Source organism: Paroedura picta, chromosome 2 (genome assembly GCF_049243985.1).
Source record: "Paroedura picta isolate Pp20150507F chromosome 2, Ppicta_v3.0, whole genome shotgun sequence".
NCBI classification, from domain to species: Eukaryota; Metazoa; Chordata; class Lepidosauria; order Squamata; family Gekkonidae; genus Paroedura; species Paroedura picta.
The window spans coordinates 102,074,529-102,097,846 of record NC_135370.1 but is presented as its reverse complement, the minus strand read 5'-3'; the positions used below and the strand labels follow the sequence as shown (position 1 = coordinate 102,097,846).

Here is a 23,318-nt window from a genome sequence, read left to right as displayed (position 1 = left end):
AGGATGAAAGAGAAGATGGAAGACAGGATGAGAGAGAAAGAGATAAAGAAAAAGAAAAGAGGGCGACGGAGGGAAGGCATCAGTTCTCCTGAAGATAACAGCTGCTTTGGAGGGCCACTGTCCTAACCCCCCCCCCATACAACATTGTCTACGCAGATCACAGGCATGACAGAGTCTCCCCTACAGACACACCCTCTGTGTCTGGTTTTGGAAAAAGCAGCAAAGCCATTGAAGGGCTGTTCCCTGAATCCCTGTTCCAGCGAGGCAGTGGTCAACTTGTGGTTGACCATGTCAAACGCAGCCAACAGATCGAGCTATACGAGTATGGCTGATCTGCCCCAATCCACCAAGGCAACCAATACCATCTCCACCCCAAGGCCAGGACGGAAGCCAGACTGGTATGGATTGAGCACCAAGGTTTCCTCCAAGTATGCTAGGAGCTGGTCTGCCCTGGCCCTTTCAACTACCTTTCTCAGGAACACAAGATGCGAAACCAGTGATTGTTTTTTCAACAAAGGGCGAATCATTGCTCCCTTTAGCACCTCTGGGAGCTCCCCTATAGACAGGGAGAGGTTGACAATCTCTCCCAGATGGCCTCCTGTCTGCGGGTCACTTGTTTTGAATAACTAAGATGGGCAGGAATCAAGGGGGTGTTTGCCCTTTATGACCCCAGCAACTTGTCCACTTCGGTTTCCGAAAGTTCTCAGATTTGGGTGAAACTTCTTTAATCCAAATCTACACGATACATTTCAATGTTCATATTGATCATTTTAAATAATGGTTTGGTTTTGTTTTTTTGCAAAACCATTTAGCAGTCAGCCACAAAATCCAGAATAAATAAAAATCTGACCTGATTTTCTTGTTTCAGTTCATTCATCTCTGTTTCCATTCTGAGATTTATTTCAGTCTGTCTACAGAGCAGTTGCTGCATATGTTGCAGTTTAGTAAGAATCTCCTTATTTAATTATTTAAAAAAACACAAATTACACACTTTAAATGATAGGGTTGTTCTGTAAATACGGACAATATTCATGTATTATTTTATTTTTAGTTATAACTTTGCCATAAAGTGGTTCAATGTTTATTGCTGACTTCTATATCCTGATTATCAGAGGTAAAGAATAAGAGCATGTGTTGGCATCTTGACTTGAAGGTCAGAATAGTATGAAGAAGTGGTTAATATCATACCACTTGAATTCCTCAAATTGCTACAGCTGGGATTCAGTGTTTAATTTATTACTCCCCATTTATAATGATGCTACTTCATGACTTTCAGCTCTGGGAGGTTATATATAGCAGCACAATTATAATTTTCAGCTGCAGTCCTATGCATGTGGTTGGAAATAGGTTCATTCAATTGAAAAGACTTTTAATGTTAATAATATTATAATAATATTATAATTAGTTATATGTAATGTTCTCTGTATAGTTTCTTTCAGTTCCATGTAAATGCCCTGAGCCTTCGGGGAGGGCGATATATAAATGTGATAATAAATAAATAATAAAACATGTAAGTACATATGCACAGAATGAGGTTCTTAGTAAAACAAAAAAAATCCTGGTGCTTCTACCAGAACTCAAATGATCATGGGGCCCAGGGGCATCCATTGATTATAAATCTAACTAGTCACAAATGGTCTTAACGGCATGCTGCTGGGTGCACATTTTGGCCTAAGACATAACAGTTTGCTGAACACAGTTATTTTAGTCTTCTCTAGATTTATCCTGACAGCTTGGCCAACAGCTACTTAATTATTTGAAGCTGTGCTTTGCACCTTCTTGAGGCTGGCTGTGATGAAAAAAAGGATATTTGTTCACCAAGTTCATTCAGGACACCAGATGAGCAGATAAAAGGATAGAAAAGCAACTATGTCTACTATATTCAGTACTTATAGTTAACTATACTTGTGTTTACAAATTACCTGATTCTCTTTTTTAAGATGTTCATTTTCTTCAGTGATTTTTGTCATTAATTCAGTCTCCTATAAATTAAATGAGTATATTGACCACAATTTAGGCCTTTTGTGAATGCAGTTCACCATATGTAAAGATGCTGTTAAGAAGGGGGAGGGGGAGACAGGAAATTCCTGTATGTATGAAGACAGTTGAATAGAGCACAAAAGAATAATGTTAATTATCCAATAGCATTTTGAAAATTAGTAAATAGTAAATTAAAATAAATTTAAAAGGAAGGTATCTTCTCACATTACTATTTAACAACTATTAGTAAACCAAATTACTATGTTGTTCATGAATAGTACATTATTATAGTTATGTAACCCTATAGTAAAACAATGGAATGATAGAATCATAGATTTGGAAGGGCCATACAGGCCATCTAGTCCAACCCCTTGCACAATGCAGGATCAGCCTAAAGCATTCAGGATAAGTATATGTTGGGCTGCTGCTTAAAGACCATCAGGGAGGGGATGGTCATCACCTCCTTAGGCAGTCTATTCCACTGCTATTCCACTACTCTGATTGTGAAATTTTTTCCTGATATCTAGCCAGTACCATTCTACATGTAGTTTAAACCCATTACTGCGGGTCCTCTCTGCTGCTGCCTACAGGAACCATTCCCTGCCCTCCTCCAAATGACAACCTTTCAAATACTTGAAAAGAGTACACATTGTAAGATGTAGTACCTAAACAACTAGTTCACATCAAAAGCACTGATTAGACACCACTAAAGCTCAGTTCTTGTAAATAAAAAATATAAAATGTCAGCTGACAAAAATTACTAAATACCATTGATATTTTTTCTTGTAGCTTTTGTAACTCCTGTTCCTTTGCTGTAAGACTGAAGTTTTCTTCTACTGCTCTGTGCTGACAAGTCACATTAGACCGTATCAAGTTTTCAGTAACTTTCTTCAGTTCCTTAAATATAGGAAACATTTATAAATAGTTCATCCAGGATAATCAATATAAGCAACAAGACCAAAAACCATATTCCTAAACCAATCAATTTTCTCATGAAAATTACCGTATATACTCGCATATAAGCCGACCCGCATATAAGCTGAGGCACCTAATTTTACCACAAAATCTGGGCAAACTTATTGACTCGCATATAAGCCGAGGGTGGGAAATGCAACAGCTATTGGTAAATTTACATTAATTGAGGCATCAGTAGGTTAAATGTTTTTGAATATGTATTTCAAAGAAAAACAGTAAACTAGCTCTGTAAGTGCAAAGAGGGCCAGCAGACCAGAGCAGAACAACAGCACCGAAAGTTGGCAACCTACTACAAGTACAACAGCTACCAAACTGGGAGAATGGACAACACTAACTACAACTGCAGTGCCCCCCCAGAACAAAACACTGAAATAAAGAAGAGTAAAACTGAACACTGAAAGAAAGAACTGTAAAAATCAACTTTTAAAAGAAACACAACCCCAAGAAGAAAAGGCAAACAATGCTGCCCCTCAGATAAAAGAGAAAAGAAACACTAGGAGAAAGAAACAGTAAATCCCAAAGCACCCCCAAAACCCACCCCACCCCCAGAAACCAAAATAATAGTTTGGAAAAAGTTATTAAGAAGAGGAAGAAGAAAAGGGGGAAAAAAAAGATTAGAGTCCCTCAGTCAAACTGCTGATGTCCTACAAGCTGCCAGGGCAAGCTCAGCTTCACAAACACATTTGCAGAAGGAAATGCAACGATTATCTGGCTGCATTCCACAGCCGGAGAAGGCTGCTATTTCAATTACCATATATACCCGGGTATAAGCCAAGGAGGGCTTTTTCAATGTGAAAAGGAGTGCTGAAAAATTCAGCTTATATACGAGTATATATGGTACATGGAATCATTGATTATAACGGGAAGAAAGGATAATTAGATTATTGATAATGAAAACTTACATGTGAATCAATGGAACAAATTTAGAGTCCAGTAGTATTGTTAGTCTTAAAAACTTTGTTAAACTTTGTTAAACTTCGCACGCACACTTTCTCAGGTACAATGTCATAGAATGGAAGTAATCAGTTCAAACATAGGTAGGGTGTTAAGAGAATAATGGGCATATCGTCGATTGCCCCCTGCTTGCCCCTCCAAGCATAGAAGCAGGGACAAAAGGACAGGATCTCAGCTTCCTGGTTTTTCCCTATTTATCTCTGGAACCTGCTAACCATTTCATTATTCTGTATGTTAATTTATTCTCACATTCTACCTATAAATTTGAACTGATTACTTTCATTCCATGACATAGTATCTAAGAAAGTGTATGTGCCCACGAAATCTCATACCTTGAATAAAACTTAGTTGGTCTTAAAGGTGCCACTGGACTCTAAATTTGTTCTGCTGCTCACATGAATCTCTGTGAAACAGTGTGGAGAGTTAAATATGATTTACATTGGTTTCACAAAAAAAAATTAATAGTGGCAATGTCTTCTTTTACAGTAACACTACTATAAATAGCATTACAATTCTTTGAGTCCCTGGCTTTGGAATAGTTACCAGCAATTCCCTGGGAGGAATGTCTCACAGTTGTATGGAGCAAGCAACATATGGGGAGGTGATAGCCTTTGATCTCTAACAACAGCACTTTGGTTTCTCTTTGTAAAGTACACTGAATTTTAGAGGATTGGTTGGCTGTTTTGACAAAGGATTATCATTGGCTGTATTTGGTTGTGACACAGTCTACTGATGTAACAGAATTGATTTTTGCTATATATTCTGTGTCATATAAGAAGGTCATAGTCTGTCAAAGAGTGCTTGCACTAGAAAGCTTATGCCCTGAATAAATCTTTGTTGGTCTTAAAGGTGCTACTGGACTCTGATTTTATTGTATTACAATTCTTTATGTTTGATTCATACTTTGTGTCATGAAAACTCTAGCAAAAGTTATAACTTTAAACATAGCAAAAATAAAATTCTAATGACCCCACAAAAATATTAAATCACTTTGTTACATGTTAGTAATTAATAGTGAGATCTTCTGCACACTTGCCTAGGAATTATTTCTAAATAAACATTTTGTCTAAATAAACATTAAGTCTAAATAAACATTAACAATATTGTAGCGTAAATTAGTTACATTTATGTTTAAAATATGTTTTTCAAGCATTATATATTTTGCATCTTTATGCTGTCCCTTTTCTACCTAGTTTACCAAAGCAACTAGCACATCAAATAAGTAGTATACGCTTTGATCTCATTAAGTTACAATGTATAGTTCCTGGGGTCATAAATATTGTATCTTTCCCCCGCCCATTTTTGTATGTAGTAGCCTGTTTAATATCTCTCTCTGCTTGAGTGCTCTGATGTTTATACAGACAAATAGCAAAGGTTATGAATGCTGTTTGTAGATAGTATCAAGAATTCTTCATGATGCCATAAGCACTGAACCAAGCATTCAGAAAGGCAGCAGTTTTATCTAGCAGCAACTAAGTTTGGTCTGTTTAACTTTTCTTCATAAAACTGGAATTCCCCCTTATCACAGTCCAACAGTTTAACTGTTCTGGACAAAATCATATAACAGTGGAAAGTAGAAATGGAGCTTATCTGAGCTGCTGAATTTTATTAATACCAAGTTACATAAATACAGCTACCATTTTAATTAAATTCATGTATCAGTGAATAATAGACTGATCCAGCAAAGGATGATCAGCATATGAAAATAGATTTTTATAAGTGGTAAATGCTTTGGTACACTGCTGTCTGATTTTACACACATCTTCAAAAATACTGGGGGCGATCTAAAAAATTCATCACAGAAATCACAATAGAAAACATTATGCTCCCTCTCCTGCCCATTACATCATTCTACATAACTCCTTGCCACTACTTCTTCCCAGCAAGGAATTAAGATTTTTGTGATGATTTATCAGACCGTATTATTTATGGAGGGAACTAGATTTACCTTCCATCTCAGTAATGGCTCTCTCTCTGCCCAACATGTAGCCATGTTGGTCTGAAGCAACAGAACAAACTTTGAGTTCATGGGCACTTTTAACACCAACAAAGTTTTATTCGAGATATAAGCTTTTGTGTGCCTGCATGCTTTCTCCAAGACAATGAAACAGGAATTACCAGTCCATGCATATAGGTAGAGGGTGAGCAGTAAATCAGCATACAGAATAATGAAGATGTTTAATAGATTCAAAAACCAAGCAGGAATAACAAGCTTAGTTTATAATATTACCATTTGTTTGGGTTAAATTCCAGGGGAAAATACAGTGAAGGAAATAAATATGTCAAGATCGGAAATTAATGGGCAGATGTATTCCTAATTGTAGAATGTTGAGAGTTACTGAAATCCTGCCATCTGGCTCCTCTCGACCATGAAGGCATCTTTACAGCATCATCTTCTTTGAAGTGGGGTGATTGGCTGTTCAATAATTTTGAGAGCAGAATGAACACATGCTCCAGAATGTGTAGTAGCCCTACATTCCTCCATTCTCTTCCTTATCCACCATAATCCATTATCCACCACCCCCTTTCCGTTTGGGTGACGGACATATTTTAGTCCACCTGAGGAGACTCATGGAATCCGAGAGATTCCTGAATGCTCTGCGGGACCCGATGCCCTCCGGCACCTTGTTGACGGCCTTGGTGGAGGACTAGCAGTCCCGCCTTACAGCCGCCATTGACAAGATTGCTCCTAGGCGCCCTCTCTGCCTTCACCTCAAACAGACTCCATGGTACTCCTAGGAGCTTCAGGAGAGGAAGAAGGAAGTGAGACGGCTTGAGCGAGTGTGGAGGAAGACTCGCAATGAAGCTACAAGGACATCTCATCGCACGCTTATGAAGGCGTATGAGAATGCGGTGAAAGCGGCGAAACGAGACTTCTACGCCGCAGAAATCGCGTCCACAAACTCTTGCCCAGCACAGTTATTTAAGGTAATCAGATCACTTATCGCCCTCGAGGAAGGGCGACAAACGATAAGGGAATTGGAATTGAGCTGTGTGGCATTATCGAGCTATTTTGTGGACAAAGTCCTGTCGCTCCGCCGTGACCTACCTGCCATGATTGACACAGTTAGTGAACTGGAAGCTCCGTGGCCGTCAAGGGGGTTAGTGGCTTCAGGCGGCTCTCTGTAACCGAAGTGGACAAGTTACTGGGTTCAGTGAGGGCGACCACTTGCCCCTTGGATCCCTGTCCATCCTGGTTTCTCAAATCTGGCGACCAGTGGATCGGGCGACCAGACTGTCAACCTCTCCTTAACATCTGGAGAGTTTCCCAAGGGGCTAAAGGAAGCAGTGGTACACCCTTTACTGAAAAAGCCATCATTGGACCCACGGATCCCTGCCAGTTACCGCCCAGTTTCGCACTTGGCGTTCCTGGGTAAGGTGATAGAGCGGGCTGCAGCGGACCAACTCCTAGATTTCTTGGATGAAAATTCGGCCCTCAACCCATACCAGTCTGGCTTCCGCCCTGGCCACAGGGTGAAGACCATGCTGGTCACCCTCATAGATGATATCCGGTGGCAGCTGGATCGGGGCGGCTCCGCCATTCTCGTGCTTCTAGACCTGTCGGCCGCATTTGATGTGGTCGACCACAAGTTATTGTACACTGCCTCACCGGAGATGGAATAAGGGGGACTGCGCTTCAATGAATCATAGAATCATAGAATCATAGAGTTGGAAGGGGCCATACAGGCCATCTAGTCCAACCCCCTGCTCAACGCAGGATTAGCCCTAAGCATCCTAAAACATCCAAGAAAAGTGTGTATCCAACCTTTGCTTGAAGACTTCCAGTGAGGGGGAGTTCACCACCTCCTTATGCAGCCTATTCCACTGCTGAACTACTCTGACTGTGAAAAACTTTTTCCTGATATCTAGCCTATATCGTACTTGAAGTTTAAACCCATTACTGTGTGTCCTCTCCTCTGTAGCCAGCAGAAACAACATCCTACCCTCCTCCAAGTGACAACCTTTCAAATACTTAAAGAGGGCTATCATGTCCCCTCTCAACCTCCTTTTCTCCAGGCTGAACATTCCCAAGTCCCTCAACCTATCTTCATAGGGCTTGGTCCCTTGGCCCCAGATCATCTTAGTCGCTCTCCTCTGTACCCTTTCAATTTTATCGACGTCCTTCTTGAAGTGAGGCCTCCAGAACTACACACAGTACTCCAGGTGTGGTCTGACCAGTGCCGTATACAATGGGACTATGACTTCTTGTGATTTTGATGTGATGCCCCTGTTGATACAGCCCAAAATGGCATTTGCCTTTTTTACCGCTGCATCACACTGCCTGCTCATGTTTAGTTTACAGTCCACAAGTACCCCAAGGTCTCATTCACACACAGTGCTACCTAGAAGCGTATCCCCCATCCAGTAGGCATGCTTTTCATTTTTCTGAGCCAGATGCAGAACTTTACACTTATCTTTATTAAATTGCATCTTGTTCTCATTTGCCCATTTTTCCATTGTGTTCAGATCTCGTTGCTCTGTCTCTATCTTCCGGAGTATTTGCCAGTCCTCCCAATTTGGTGTCATCTGCAAACTTGATGAGTAGTCTCTCCACCCCCTCATCTAGATCATTAATAAATATGTTAAAAAGTACCAGGCCGAGCACCGAGCCCTGAGGTACCCCGCTACTCACCTCTCTCCAGTCTGATGAAACACCATTGACAACAACTCTTTGAGTGCGGTTCTCTAACCAATTCCCTATCCACCTAACTATCTGAAAATCCAGATTGCAGTCCTTCAACTTATCCATCAGAACATCATGGGGAACCTTGTCAAAAGCTTTACTAAAATCCAAGTAAATGACATCAACCGAATTTCCCCGATCCAGCAAACCTGTTACTTGGTCAAAAAAGGAAACTAGGTTGGTCTGGCAGGACCTGTTGGAGACAAATCCATGCTGACTTCCTTGGATCACCAAATTGTCCTCCAGATGTTTGCAGATCGCTCCCTTTAATATCTGCTCCATTATCTTCCCCACAACAGAGGTCAGACTCACTGGTCTGTAGTTTCCCGGGTCATCCTTCCTCCCTTTTTTGAAGATCGGAATAACGTTTGCTCTTTTCCAGTCCTCCGGAACATCTCCAGTCCTTAAAGAGGTTCCGAAGATGATGGACAAGGGCTGTGCAAGTTCTCTGGAAAGTTCTTTGAGTACTCTCAGGTGCATTTCATCCGGACCAGGGGATTTGAACTCATCCAGTGCAGCTAAATGCCTCTCGACAACCTCTCTATCCATGTTAACCTGCCACCCAGACACTATCCTTTGGCTACGGCCATCTCTAGATGTGCCTAAACACTTTGACCTGCGGGAAAAAACAGATGTAAAATAGGCACTAAGCCTTTCTGCTTTCTCTGCATCTTTCGTTAGAGTTTGTCAATCCGCACCCAACAGTGGGCCTATTGCCTCCTTTACTTTACGTTTGCTCCTCACATAACTGAAAAATCTTTTCTTGTTACAATGGGCTTCCCTGGCCAATCTTAGCTCACTCTCAGCTTTGGCCTTTCTGATGATTGATCTACAGTGCCTAGTAACCTGTAGGTACTCTTCTTTAGAGCTCTGTCCTTCCCTCCATTTCCTGAACATTTTCCTTTTCTTTCTTAGTTCCTCTTGAAGTTCTCTGTTCATCCAAATAGGCTTCTTAGAGCTCCTGCAGTGTTTTCGTCTTTCTGGGATAGTCTTAGATTTGAGGAGTTTGGGCAGCCTTTCTGAAACATCTTTAATTTTCGCCCCTGGCAAGCGATCCATTCCTCTTAGCAGGGAGTCTCCAATTACCAGTACTCTCCTTTTTTTTTCTTCTCAACTCCATTTCCTTCTGTCCCCGTGGCCTCTTCCCTTTGTCTTAGAGTTTGTTTTGGGACCTCTTCCCTTGTTGACCCTTGCACCTCCTCTGCAAGGGCCTGAAATCTATTCTGGAGCTCCAAAGGTCCCGAGAATTGTCTCGCCCTTCGCCGTTCAGTCTTTTTCCGAACTGCCTGCAGAGGCTCCCTATTGTGGTCCATCTCCTTATCCTCTTCAGGACTGGTTGTATTCTCTTTATTCCAAGTTGCAGAGCTCTGGACTATGAACTCCTCCCCTTTCCTACTTTGGGTCAGAGTAATAATTCTGTTTTCTAATCCCCTAATCTTTTCCTCCAAAAGTCTTACCAGCTTACACTTGGGGCAGCTGTAGTCCATCTTGTCTTCTGGGAGGAAGGCAATCATGTCACACTGACTGCAGGTGATGGGATGAGAGTCCTGGAGGTCCATTGTAATGTCTAGGCAGTGGAAGTACTAGGGAAATATAATCTACTGATTCTAATTTCACGGCCAAGAACCCCAGGCTAGGAGCCTCAAGCCAAGAGCCCTTTGTCCGCTCTTCGGCTCGCGTCAAAGGCTCGTGCCTCTGGTGAGGAGCAGCCCTTTTTAATCCTCCCAACAATTACCCAGCAATCACCTCACCCAGGCAGAACAATAGCCTCACCTGGTCAGCAGCAACTCTCCCCAGTAGCTCTCTCCACGTGCTCTCAATGCTTGGTCTCCTTTCTCCAGAACCAGACGCAGAAGGTTGCGATAGGGGAGAATATGTTGAACCCTTGCAAGCTCCCATGTGGGGTTCCGCAGAGGGCGATACTCTCCCCCCACACTTTTTAACATCTATATGCGCCTTCTAGCTCAGCTGGTCCAGGGCTATGGGCTGGGATGCCACCAATATGTGGATGACACCCAGCTCTTCTTCCTAATGGACAGCCGGCCGGACTCCACTCCGGATATATTTGCCAGCTGTTTGGAAGCAGTAGCTGGATGGCTCAAGCAGAGTTGCCTGAAACTCAACCCCTCCAAGACGGAGGTCCTGTGGCTGGGCAGAAGAGGGCAGGACCAGGAGGCACGCCTCCCATGCCTGGACGGGGTGCAATTAACACCTGCACCAGTTGCCAGGAATTTGGAGGTGACATTTGATGCCTCCGTCTCTATGGAGGCTCAGGTCACCAATGTAGCTCGGACGGCGTTTTTCCATCTTCGCCAAGCCCGGCTACTAGCACCCTACCTGTCCTCCGAACACCTGGCCAGAGTGATCCATGCAACGGTCACTTCCAGATTAGACTTCTGTAACTCGATCTACGCGAGCCTTCCCTTGTCTTTGACTCGGAAGTTACAGCTGGTCCAAAATGCGACTGCCAGGACTTGCTCTGCGGGTATGAATTTACTGGTTGTCCCGGGCCCACAGGATGTTCGCCTGGCCTTGACCCGGACCAGGGCCTTTTCAGTCCTGGCCCAACCTGGTGGAATGAGCTCCCAGAAGAGCTAAGGGCCCTGTGGGATCTACCAGGGCCCTGTGGGATCTCTTCCGCCAGGCATATGGTTGAGGCCAGGGTAGCTCTCCCACTAATCCATCGGAGGAACCCTCCAATATTGAGATCTCTAACATCGAGATCATTGTTAGATCTATTGCATTGGCACCACCCTCTTCTGAATATTATTCTCCCCACCAGGCTGAACTTGGGGGGAAGTCGGGTAAATACAATTAGAATTGTGACCACCTCCACTTATATGATATATGTGACTTATTGTTTGACGTAAATTGGGGTTTTTATGGGGATTTTATTGTGTTTTAACTGTTTATGTTTTAAACCGCCCTGAGACCTATTTGGAGAAGGGCGGTCTAAAAATTTAATAATAATAATAATAATAATAATAATAATAATAATAATAATTTTAAGATGAAACAAAAGTGTATTCCTGACTATATCACCTTCACACCATTCCTAATTCACATCCCTTAGTTCTGGAACTCTCCTCTACTACAGGCTGTCAAATCCAAGCCATTCTCCCTTCCAGAAACTTTGTAAAACTTGCTTGTTAGGATAGTTTTTAGTGGCCATTTATACACACATCAAAGGTTCACTGTTTTAACACTTTAAAAAATTAATGTTGGAAAGAGGTAGAAACTAAAATAAATCCAAAAAATGAGCTTCACACCTACCTTTTTAAAAATATCTATCTCAGATTCTTGCCTTTTATTCACTGCTGTCAATTTCTTATTGAGCCGAATTGCTTCTACAACTTGGGATCAGGGGTGGGGGAATATAAAAGGATGAGCAAATATTAAAATATTCCTTTTTCATATTATTTTAAATGCTGCACATAACTGAGGTAAAAATATATTTTTATTTGTATATATGTTTATTTTCTAGGGGGAAATTACAAAGGACATTTGAAAATCATGATTAGTCATCCATATATGAATACTTAGCTGCGGTATCGGAATATGTAATTTCTTTCATGTTTTCCAGTTTAGGCTTATTTTGAGCTTCAGTTTTAAAAAGTGTACTTCACTTTCAAATGTCATATTGCTACATGTACAACAAGAAGTCCCATCTTGAACTGCAGACTACTTAAAAATTTAAAAACTCTCAGAAATTCTCATATATTGAATCCACAGGGATTACAATCAATAGTTCAGAAAGTTTGTCATTTCTTGTTCAGTATGTGACCTTCCATAAGAACTGTCTAAGACTGTAGTTTCATGCTTAGAATGTCCAAACAATAAACACTGTGTTGAGCAATTTTCATTGTGATATAAAATGCAATATAAAATATTTTTTCTGCAGTAGAAGTATTTTGTGGCTAGTGGAGGGAATATACTGGTTTCTTATTGACCATAATCTGTTTCTGTATACGAATAAAAATCTTTTGTATGCATTAACTGTGCAAATGCTGTAAAATATATTAAAATCTTATAAACATTTGTCTTGTAGAGAAATACATAAAATAACACATTCTTAAGAAATATTTAAGATTTTGTCTTTCCTTTTGTAGCTATCATACAATTTAAGACAAAGTACTAGACAATTCTGAAACGGTAATAATGGGAATCAAGTTCAAGCAAAATGTAGGTAAACTGAGCATTCTTCAGTTAACTGTAGTCCATCTGTGTCATACTAGAACCCTTTAATCAAAAAATAAATATTCATGAAAGATGCAGGATATGATCCAGCCTTGAAAAACTGCATATGGCAGGCCTGGGTTTGAAGTATTTGCATATGAAGCATACCAGGAACTGGAAGAAAAAACCACACACATCTACTTTGACCCAGCCCATACAATGATGTTCACAGCGTCCTCTCTATCATCTTTAAAACGGCTGTGGCGCCGCGGGCGCCATGGACTAAATAAATGGCTAAGGGGTTCTAGGGCGGGATGTGTCCGTGATGAGGAAGAGTCCGGATTGGACCCTTCCTCCGAACAGACAATCGGAGGGACCAATCAGCAGGCGCACAGCGCCTGCCGATTGGTCCCTCCAATTCCCAGCCCCAGCAACTGTGAGCCGCGCACAGCACGGCTCGCAGTTGCTCCCTTAGCCGCTGGCCTGACACGTTGGAGGCGCAAAGCGCCTCCGATGCGTCACGCCGCCCGCAAGGGAGCCCCCGGCAGCCGTGCAAAGCGGCTAAGCGCCTCTCAGCGCGTCAGACCGCCGCCCGAGGGAGCCCCCGGCAGTCGCACGCAGCGTAACTGCCGGGAACTCCCTGTCCGGCCTGGCAGCCTGGCGCGCCCGGCGCGCCTCTCGCCTCGACAGGCCACCGCCCCAACGAGCCCCCGGCAGTCGCGCGGAGCACGGCTGCCAGGGCCTCCCTGCTACAAGCCTGCCCGACAGAGCAGCCTGCACACCTGGCCAACGGCCCGCCGGACGAACAGGTAAGCTGCCACGGCCCTCCTCTCTCCTTTCCCCTCTCCTTTCCCCTTATTGCCTTTCAAGGCCCATTTTTAGAAATGGGCTTTGAAACTAGTTCAACATATTTCTGAAAGTGGAAGAGCAATATTCTGTGGTATTATTTGCATCCTCAGCCACTGTCTCACCTTCATGATTATTCTTGTGGCTATGTGGTGACAAAATAAAGCTAATGGACTTCAGAAGGTTGTAATTCTGAAGGCATTGCAAAGAACTGGCTATAGTGAAAGGGATCCTTTGTGAGGGGCCATGTTGATAGGGGCGTGAAAGTCCTAATAGACAATGAACAATAAGTTTTGTTCCAGGAGGTTGGAGGGATATGTCAGGGATAAAAGGCTGTGAAATGGGATGCTCATTCTAGAATTTCCACTGCACTTGGTCTATCAAGCAGCTGCTTCCTATTCCCTTTCAATCCACAGTACATAACCATTAAGACCATAAAGATGTTTTCATTAGAGCTGAGAAATCAGTTGTTGCCTTGCCATTTTCACCAGATGCCATACATAGCTGGATCTAGGGATGGGCACAAACTGGTTGATGAACTAAAGTTCATGATGGATTTTGGCTGGTTCATAGCTCATGAATTCAAGTTTGTACACAGCAGTTCAACAGACTTTCTCTGTTCAGTCTAAATGTTTACGAAACTTCAAAGCAACCAGGGAATAGAACTTGGAGGGCATGTAGAGGACTGTCCAGAGGAAGTGCTCTGAAACTTTGGTATCTCTAGCTTGCCTAAGATTCATTTTATACAGTTCTGCATGTATCATTTTTCCAGAAAGCACTTTCCTGGGAGCACCTTCTTTGGGGGGCAGTAACTCAGACCCTGAAAATCCAATCTTCACCAAATATGGCAGGCAGATACAGGAGAATCAGCCAGAAATCCTCTGCCAGTTTGGTGTCTCTAGCTTGCATAGGATTGGTTGTTATGCCAACAAAAGTGATCTTGGGTGCCACATGATTAATTCTATCCTCTCCTAAAACTCCAGAACCTGTGCCTGTCAAAATGACCACATAATTTCCTCAGAAAGCAGTTTCCTGAGGGCAACTTTTTGTGGGGCCATAACTTGGACCAAATAAATCCAAGCCTCACCAGAGAAGAATCAGCCATAGATCCCTTGTGAATTTAATATCTCTAGTATGCTGGAGAGGTGTTCTATCCCCTAAGAGTTATTTGGTGCTTAAAAGTTCATTATAGTTTGTGGTTTACAAACTAGGACTACCTTGAACTGAACTTCATTTTTCCAGTTCATGCCCATTCCTAGTTGGATCCATGTCCAACATTTATAACATATTTACCATTCTGCTCTAATCTCTCATGTGCTCCTTTTATTGTTCCAAACTGGCACGTAATAACTGCATAGCATTTTTCCACTTCATTTAGGCTTTTTTGATGATCTTCTTTTGCTAACATGTGCAACTGTATTGTTTGTTCCTGTATATAAAATGAAATAAAACAAAACCTTTCACACAGCACAGGGATTCTATGGTAGATATTGCTTTAGGATGCTTAGGGCGTTGAGCAGGGGGTTGGACTAGATGGCCTGTGTGGCCCCTTCCTATGATTCTATGATTCTATATATCAGTGTGGAATAAAGGTAAAGGTATCTCCTGTGCAAGCACCGGGTCATGTCTGACCCTTGGGGTGACGCCCTCTAGCGTTTTCATGGCAGACTCAATACGGGGTAGTTTGCCAGTGCCTTCCCCAGTCGTTACCGTTTACCCCCCAGCAAGCTGGGTACTCATTTTACCGACCTCGGAAGGATGGAAGGCTGAGTCAACCTTGAGCCGGCTGCTGGGATTGAACTCCCAGCCTCATGGGCAAAGCTTTCAGACGGCTGCCTTACCACTCTGCGCCACAAGAGGCTCCAGTGTGGAATAGATATCATTAAAAGAGAAATTGTGAGAACTACTATGGTAGGCTGATGAATGTATTAGAAGTCAAGAATCAGAAGATGCTAATAAAACTGGCTGTAATTAAATACAAGATTAGTTAAACAGGATACACAAACATGTGGTTAAGTTTTTAAGACATACAATAAAAATCCAGTAAAAAAGCCTGAGGCTAGACAGGTTGGCAATCTGAGAAGGACCTTCTCATTTGTGGTAGCAAAACTTTGGAATTACTTTTCCAGAGAGATTCATCTGTCCGCTTCTATCATCACTGTTTGCCAGCAGTTGAAGACTTTTTGGTTTGTCGTTCCTTCATGGGTCCTCCTTTCCATTCATGCACTGACACATTCATGCATTTTATTTGTTTATATGTTTTTGATTGCTTCCCAGCATGCAGGCCCAAAGTTACATGCATAGGAGGCTTTAAAAATGCAAGTATTAATTCCCAGCTTTCTTTCTTTTTATTTTTCCAAGTTAAATCTCTAGCTGTTTTCATTGTGGATGGATAACAGTGCATTGGAATGGCAGCCGCAGAGGAGCTGCAAAGAAAATGCAGAGAACTGGCTGTGGAAGCAGCCATTGTGAACTGAATGTGTAGATCCACTTTCCAAAAATCTTTAAACCGCCGCAGACTAAATAAAGCAGTAAGGGCTGGTGGGGTGGAGTTAGGGCGGGCTCTGTTTGGGATAAAAACTCGGAGGAGTGAATTAGGAGCCGCGAAGCAATCTGGGGAACCTGCTTCCACACCGAGCGACTGCCCTTTGCCTCTGAGCTGCCTGCGACCGGCTCCACCGCCCACTACCGCGCCCATCCCCCCCTTCCCACTCCCACCCCAGATGTCTGTCGCCCACCAGCGCCACCACCCACGACCACCCCCCATTCCCACTCCCTGCTTTGCCACGCACCACGGGCGCCCCTCCCTGCCCTCCACCCCCCATCCCCGATGTCCTGTGACGCCTGCTGCCGCCTGCACACTTCCCCCACCCAAACCCAACCCCACCCCACTTGCGCCTCGCCGCTTCCCCCAACGTCCCCGAGCTTCCCCGCCGCAGCCACCCCAAGCCCTGAACTCCTCGCCCCCCTTACCTGGTTGCCCTCCTCTAAGACACTTCGCCACCGCCACTGGGGTCCGCGCAGATGGCGCGGCCAAAGACGGGCCGCCGCCCACGCTCCGAGATGGCGGCCGAGACCCCAACAACGACGACGAGCTCGCGCTGACGAAGACGGCGAAGGCAGGTCGCCGCCCACACACCCAGATCGCTCTTGAGACGCCGCCAACACCACTGAGCCGCAACAGCAAGCCACGGCCGAGCCGCAGCCCGCGCCACTACAGGCCTGCTCCCTCAGGTACAACTCGCCCTGCCCTGTACGCTGTCCTCCCTTCCTACACCTCACCTCCCCTCTTCCTCCCTCTGCCCCTGGGACCCCTCGCTTACTCCGGCCTGCTCCTCCAGGGACACTTCCAGGGACCCCTGCCAGCACCCCATGGGAAGCCGCGCCGCCTGCTAGCGCCCATTGTATTCCCACTACAATGGGCCTTATTCCTAGTTTCTAATAATGCCTGTGTGTTGGCTTGTAAAACAAAAGCCAATGAATAGGCAGAAAGCAGATAACAGATACCAGCTCTGAGAAGATACTGAAAAAGTTCCAGTTCATGATCCATACATCAAGTAAGACTTTAGTGTTGGGGCTTACTAATATAATTGAGTTAATTATTCAGTAAAGCTGGGTCAAAATGACCTTAAAGTTATTACTTTGCTTGTATTGTTCTATGATTTCCTTGGCTCTCAGCTATCCCTGCTTACCATTTTTTTCCTGTGCTTAGCAGTTTGTATTCTCTGAAATGGCTAGACACCACACAATACCCAACAGCAACGGATAATAGGCTGCACCTATTTATGTATGCTCTGGTTTACTGTTTTCAGTAGTACTAAGGAAATGCAACTGAGTGCAGAAGTACAGCCAATGTAACACAAAACCATTAAACTAAGTACAGTTAGTATAACTGTCTGAATGCAGGACATTCCAGTAGCTATGGTTAGTTAGGATCCAGGATATCAAGACAAAATGTGTCTCAGCCCTAGAACTGCAGACCACAGTTCTCTTCACAACCAACGGACAGGAGTTTCAGCCAGTAGAATAAAACTGAAGTTAGTCTTTATTGAAGAAAAGCTGGCAGCAACAAAAAGATCATGTTCGGGCAAAACTATTGTTGTACACAAGTTTGTCTTGGGATAACAGAACTGATATACCCTCATCCCCATGCCCCCCCCCAATCACGATAATTCCCACAGTCAACCCATTTGATCCAAGACATCCAGGTGCTGGCCTGCAGCAAGGCAATGTTTACATTCTAGTCAAGAACAAGCTGATAGACATTAACAAAACAAACACAATACTCAATACTTCAGAGCAGGGGTAGTCAAACTGTGGCCCTCCAGATGTCCATGGACTACAATTCCCATGACCGCCTGCCAGCAAATGCTGGCAGGGGCTCATGGGAATTGTAGTCCATGGACATCTGGAGGGCCGCAGTTTGACTACCCCTGCTTCAGAGAACTATAGGAAATCCAGGCACATGGCGCAGGATGGGGCACTAACCAGGAATACAACTCCTGCCTGAGGGATGACTGCAAGAACTGACATGGGCTAAAATGTGGCACATGACAATATGAAGGTAGTTTGGTGACCAAAGTCTTATTAATGGTTTCACATGATATCTGAGTGCAAACATCCGGGCTTCATCCTTGCTTGTTTTCTGGAAATGCCCACTGCGGTAACAGAAATAAAATAAATCCAACGTTAAATCCTACTGTTTGTAGTAATTTTATTTCTCCAGTGCTTTTTGATTTATTAATTTTTTATTTCAGATTTCTCAGCAGATCTGGAATTTACATGGATATGCCTCCATTTTGTGGATCTTAAAAGTCTGGTTCAGAACTAGATATATGATAAATCTATTTTCAGTAACTCTAACAACATCATAATACATACAATAAAGCCTGGAAAACTTTTTCACAGTTGTGGACAATGCAAAAATACAGATTAATTTGGTTCATTTGTTTGAAGGAATCCAGTAATCCTTGACATTTACTGATAAAAATAAAAAATGAATATATCACAACATGTATGCCTTTCTGTAAAGGATAGAAAGCAGGGTAAAATTTGGTTGCCTTTGAAAGTTACAGGTAAATTTTCTAATGCTGACAACTAATTTCCTACTAAGAATGATCAGTAAATTTCAGATTTCACTCTTTTATAATTACTTAAATTACTGAAAAATATACCAAATTATAGGAAGATACATCTATGTAACTTTTTAAAAAATGATTCAATACCCAAATTATTATTCCATCAGCCATAGATAACTGAAGGTACAATAAAAACAATGTTAAAATGAAATAATTATCAATTCAGTATTCCTGTATATTAAAAATTACCAGTTTGCTTAAATAAGAAATCCAACTTAAAAGTGAAATAAAACAAAACACATTTTATGTTGTCTTTGATCTTTAACTTGTAGCCTTATCTCCCAGGTCAAAGGACACATTATTCAATTTCACCATATTTTGTGTAAAGTCACTGTAGCGTTGAAGATGACTTTCAGTACAAATGTCATGGTACTTAAGGCTAAACTGGACTCTAGTTTTTCAGCTTCTTAATTAAAATCACAGTTTATAATGGTTCAACAATATTATCTTTATTCTTTCCAGTTGAGTGGCAGCAGAATTTTCACAGCTTTTAGTCAATCAAGCTTAGCAATGTTTCAACAGCCCTCTTTCATTTCTAGCTCAAAGTCACTAAATTGCACTTGGAACCCTTTCCTTCTGTATTCCAATGGAAAGTACTGTCTCCTTCCTAGTTATTTCTATCTATTTATATAAAATGCACACACTATAAATGTACTGAAACTGATCTCTAAAACTCTGTAAAGTATTATATGTATCATGTTTTTAAAAAACACCAATCTACAAATACAGAAAATAAGCCTCCTCGAGCCATATAGTTTTAACTGTATTTTATTTGCAAGAATGAACACTATTACACTAGCAGGGAAAGCTGGAAAACACCAATGTATCCAAATTTAAAAATTCTGATTCATTAAGAAAAAAATCCAAGTAATTAAGATGAAGTTTTGCTAAAATGTTTTCTGATTTCAGCATTACTTCCAGTATTTACTCATAAGCTAGAGATTATTAGTGTTTTTACTAATACCAGTTAGTATTAAATAAAAACAGTGACCCTTTTATAGATATTGTAGTTCCTTACCATTTCATTGAGCTTGTTTTGTAAGGTGTATTTTGAAATCTGTAACAATACAAAAATACAACATTCTAAACAACAATTTAAAATAAATTAACTGGAATTCTAACATTTTTAAGAAGTATAAGAATTTCTATGATAAACATATTATTCTAATGTGAAAGCATTTAACTAGTTCAAACAGTCTTGCAAGTTTTACTAACCCACCTTCCCATACACTTAACCATTTTGGCCATTTGCAGTACTGTTGGTCAGGGCACAAAAAGCCGCTGATGATGCTTGAGCTCCCATCGAGTGCACAGTGATACACAGCGGGCAGTCACATTTAAAAGACTTATAAGCCCAGGTAATGGCCTGAACAATCCATCTAGAAATTGCTTGGGAAGATGCAGTTTTGCCCTTATTTGTATCTTTAAAATAGATGAAGAGTGCCTTGTCTTATCTAAAGTCTATCCAAATTAAAAAAAAAGCAGTGATCTACGAACATCTAGTGTATGCATTTGTCTTTCAAAATGTGAATCCGGGTTAGAAAGAAAAAAAAAACCAAGCAGGCAATGCCAGACACTGTGCCAAATGAAATGGAGAAATATCTTTAGGGAGAAATTCCATGCTGGGGTACAGAATGATCTTTTCCTTGAAGATCTGAAGAAAGGGAGGTTCTGAAGAGAGTGCTGCCAACTCTCCTGCTCTACGTGTGGATGTTATGGCAATGAGGAAGGCTACCTTGTATGATAAAAAACCCAAGTCTACTGTAGCTAACGATTCAAAGGGTTTCTGAGTAAACGCAGGTGGAACAAGTGACAAACTCCACTGAGGAACCGCAGGAGAAACAGGTGGATATAAATTCTTTAAGCCTTTGAGGAATGAAACAGTGGGTACGAAAACACTGGTTTGCCCTCTGCAAAGTCATGTGAAGCAGAAATAGTTGCCAGGTAGACCTTGACCAAGGAATTAGACAGCCCAGAGTCCTTTAACACCAATAAGTATGGGAACATGTTGTGAAGGGAGCAGGATTCTGTTATGTAACCAGAGTTGCGGCATATGAATATTTCGTAGACAGGAACCTAGCCACTTTGACAGTTTCCTGCACCCTGTCCCCAACTATTGGCCTACACGCCAGGCTGTGAAGTGGAGGGATTGGGATGGAGGAAGTCTCCCCTGTGTAGAAGATTCTTTCAATCTGGCAGGTGAATGAAACAGCCCTGGGACAGTCGGAACAGGGACAGAAACTCAGTCTTTTGGGTCCAAAAGGGGGTTATTACTGTGTGCTGTTTGTGGTCAGCTTTACCACTGTGTGCTGTCTGTGGTCAGCTTTACCACCACTCTGCTTATAAAGCGGAAGGGAGGGAAGGCATAAAAAAGGAATCCTTCTCAATGTAGGAGGAATGCTTGCCCTAGGGATGCTGGATCCCTGCTACTCCTGGTGCAGAATTTGGGGCACCTGGTATTGCTTGTGTGATGAATGGTCTATCGCTGGGAAGCCCCATTGGTGGAAGATGGGAAGCAGGAATTCTAGCGCTAGGGACCATTCTTGTACCCGATTCACATTCCTGCTTAGATCATCTGCTCACGTGTTCAGCTTGCCTGCAATAAGTATCACAGACAAGAAGGTCCCATTGGTGACGGCCCAATTCCCAATTTTGGTGGCTTCATGGCACAGTCTTGTGGACCTCGTTCCTTTGTCTATAGTTGTCTATAGTCACCAACACTCATTTTCACCTGAAAATGCTTGAAAAGCATAAGAGAGCATTCCATATTGCCCGCAACTCTAGTAGGTTGATATGTAGACCGTTTATGCATTGGAGGTTTCATGCCGGGATGCAGACTGGAGTTTTAGTCATAGAATCATAGAATCAAAGAATCATAGAGTTGGAAGGGCCAAACAGGCCATCTAGTCCAACCCCCTGCTCAACACAGGATCAGCCCAAAACATCCTAAAGCATCCAAGAAAAGTGTGTATCCAACCTTTGCTTGAAGACTGCCAGTGAGGGGGAGCTCACCACCTCCTAGGCAGCCTATTCCACTGCTGAACTACTCTGACTGTGAACATTTTTTTCCTGATATCTAGCCTATATCGTTGTGCTTGTAGTTTAAACCCATTACTGCGTGTCCTTTCCTCTGCAGCCAGTGGGAACAGCATCCTACCCTCCTCCAAATGACAACCTTTCAAATACTTAAAGAGGGCTATCATGTCCCCTCTCAACCTCCTTTTCTCCAGGCTGAACATTCCCAAGTCCCTCAACCTATCTTCATAGGGCTTGGTTCCTCGTCGCTCTCCTCTGTACCCTTTCAATTTTATCTACGTCCTTCTTGAAGTGAGGCCTCCAGAACTGCACACAGTACTCCAGGTGTGGTCTGACCAGTGCCGTATACAATGGGACTATGACATCTTGTGATTTTGATGTGATGCCCCTGTTGATACAGCCCAAAATGGCATTCGCCTTTTTTTACCGCTGCATCACTCTGTCTGCTTATGTTTAGTTTACAATCTACAAGTACCCCAAGGTCTCTTTCACACACAGTGTTACCTAGAAGCGTATCCCCCATCCAGTAGTCATGGCAATTTGCCCCACCTCTTCCTGCACCCACAGGGGAGCATTTGGCCCGGTGCACCTCATCTGCCCACAATTTGTACTCCTGCATGAGAGCTGGGGCAGAGAAGTTCCCAGTTCATAAACGGTCGTAAAGAAGTTTCCTGCTCTGTCCAATGGCCACTGGCGAAAAGGTATAAGCAATGGGCTCCCCATCTCTGCAGGGACGCATCTGTATACAAAACTAAGTCCTCTTGTTGGAGTCCCAGGGGAATCCCCTTAGACAAGTTAGAAGGATCTGCCCACCAGGCCAGAGACCTCAAAACTGATCTAGGAACTCAAAATCACTTCCAAGTAATTATGAATTGGGGGTTACAAACTGATAAGAATCATAATTGGTCTCATAGGTAGGCTACTGTGAGGTATAACAGCCATATGGCCTAACAAACTTTGAATTTGCAAAACAGATTGGAAACAGGACCTACTTGCTCTCTCAGCTAAAGAGGAGAGGAGTGCTAATCTAGCAGAGGGTAAAAACACCATTTTCTTGTCTCCATCAAGTAAAGTTCCAATAAATTCCAGCCCACATGTAGGGGTGAGGTATGACTTACAGAATTTGGGTCTTTCCGTGATGCCTACACAACTGAAGAGCCCACAAACTTTTATTTGAGCAAGTGAGTTTGCTGAAATATCACCAGAAGTTTGGATGCCTTTGTTGTGGTGAATTTAAATCAGATTCCATCACTAGATGATAATTTTCCCTTGGTTTATGTTAGTTAAGAAAAGCAAGGGAGCATTTATTACTCTTTCAGTCCATGTATCATGGTCAGTAGACCATGAAGTACACTATATATCACTTGTGCTGTGTCATGAACTGAACAGGGCATAACAAATTCTTTCAGCCTTTTGTACAGAAGGTCGGCAATGTGAAAGAATTTCATTTGCTTTTAAAATAATCTCAGCATTAACCAGATTATTAAATAAACGGAGAATGACATCAAAATAACTAAGCTATTTATAAA

The 23,318-nt window shown here is 42.5% G+C and overlaps 1 protein-coding gene across 6 annotated transcripts in view; it reads right to left on the bottom strand.

Annotated features, from left to right (window-relative positions):
- CCDC73 (coiled-coil domain containing 73) overlaps positions 1-23,318 on the bottom strand; it is a 99,717-nt gene that overhangs the window by 21,575 nt on the left and 54,824 nt on the right. For 5 of the 6 annotated variants that reach the window (XM_077321939.1, XM_077321942.1, XM_077321938.1 and 2 more), the window contains exons 8-13: positions 19,772-19,810; positions 14,909-15,044; positions 11,867-11,946; positions 2,749-2,877; positions 1,923-1,982; positions 851-955 (exon numbers count right to left, since the gene is read on the bottom strand). In XM_077321939.1, the coding sequence (XP_077178054.1) occupies positions 851-955; positions 1,923-1,982; positions 2,749-2,877; positions 11,867-11,946; positions 14,909-15,044; positions 19,772-19,810 (549 nt within the window). The remainder of the gene's footprint in view (positions 1-850; positions 956-1,922; positions 1,983-2,748; positions 2,878-11,866; positions 11,947-14,908; positions 15,045-19,771; positions 19,811-23,318) is intronic. The other variant, XM_077321944.1, reaches the window with a different exon arrangement.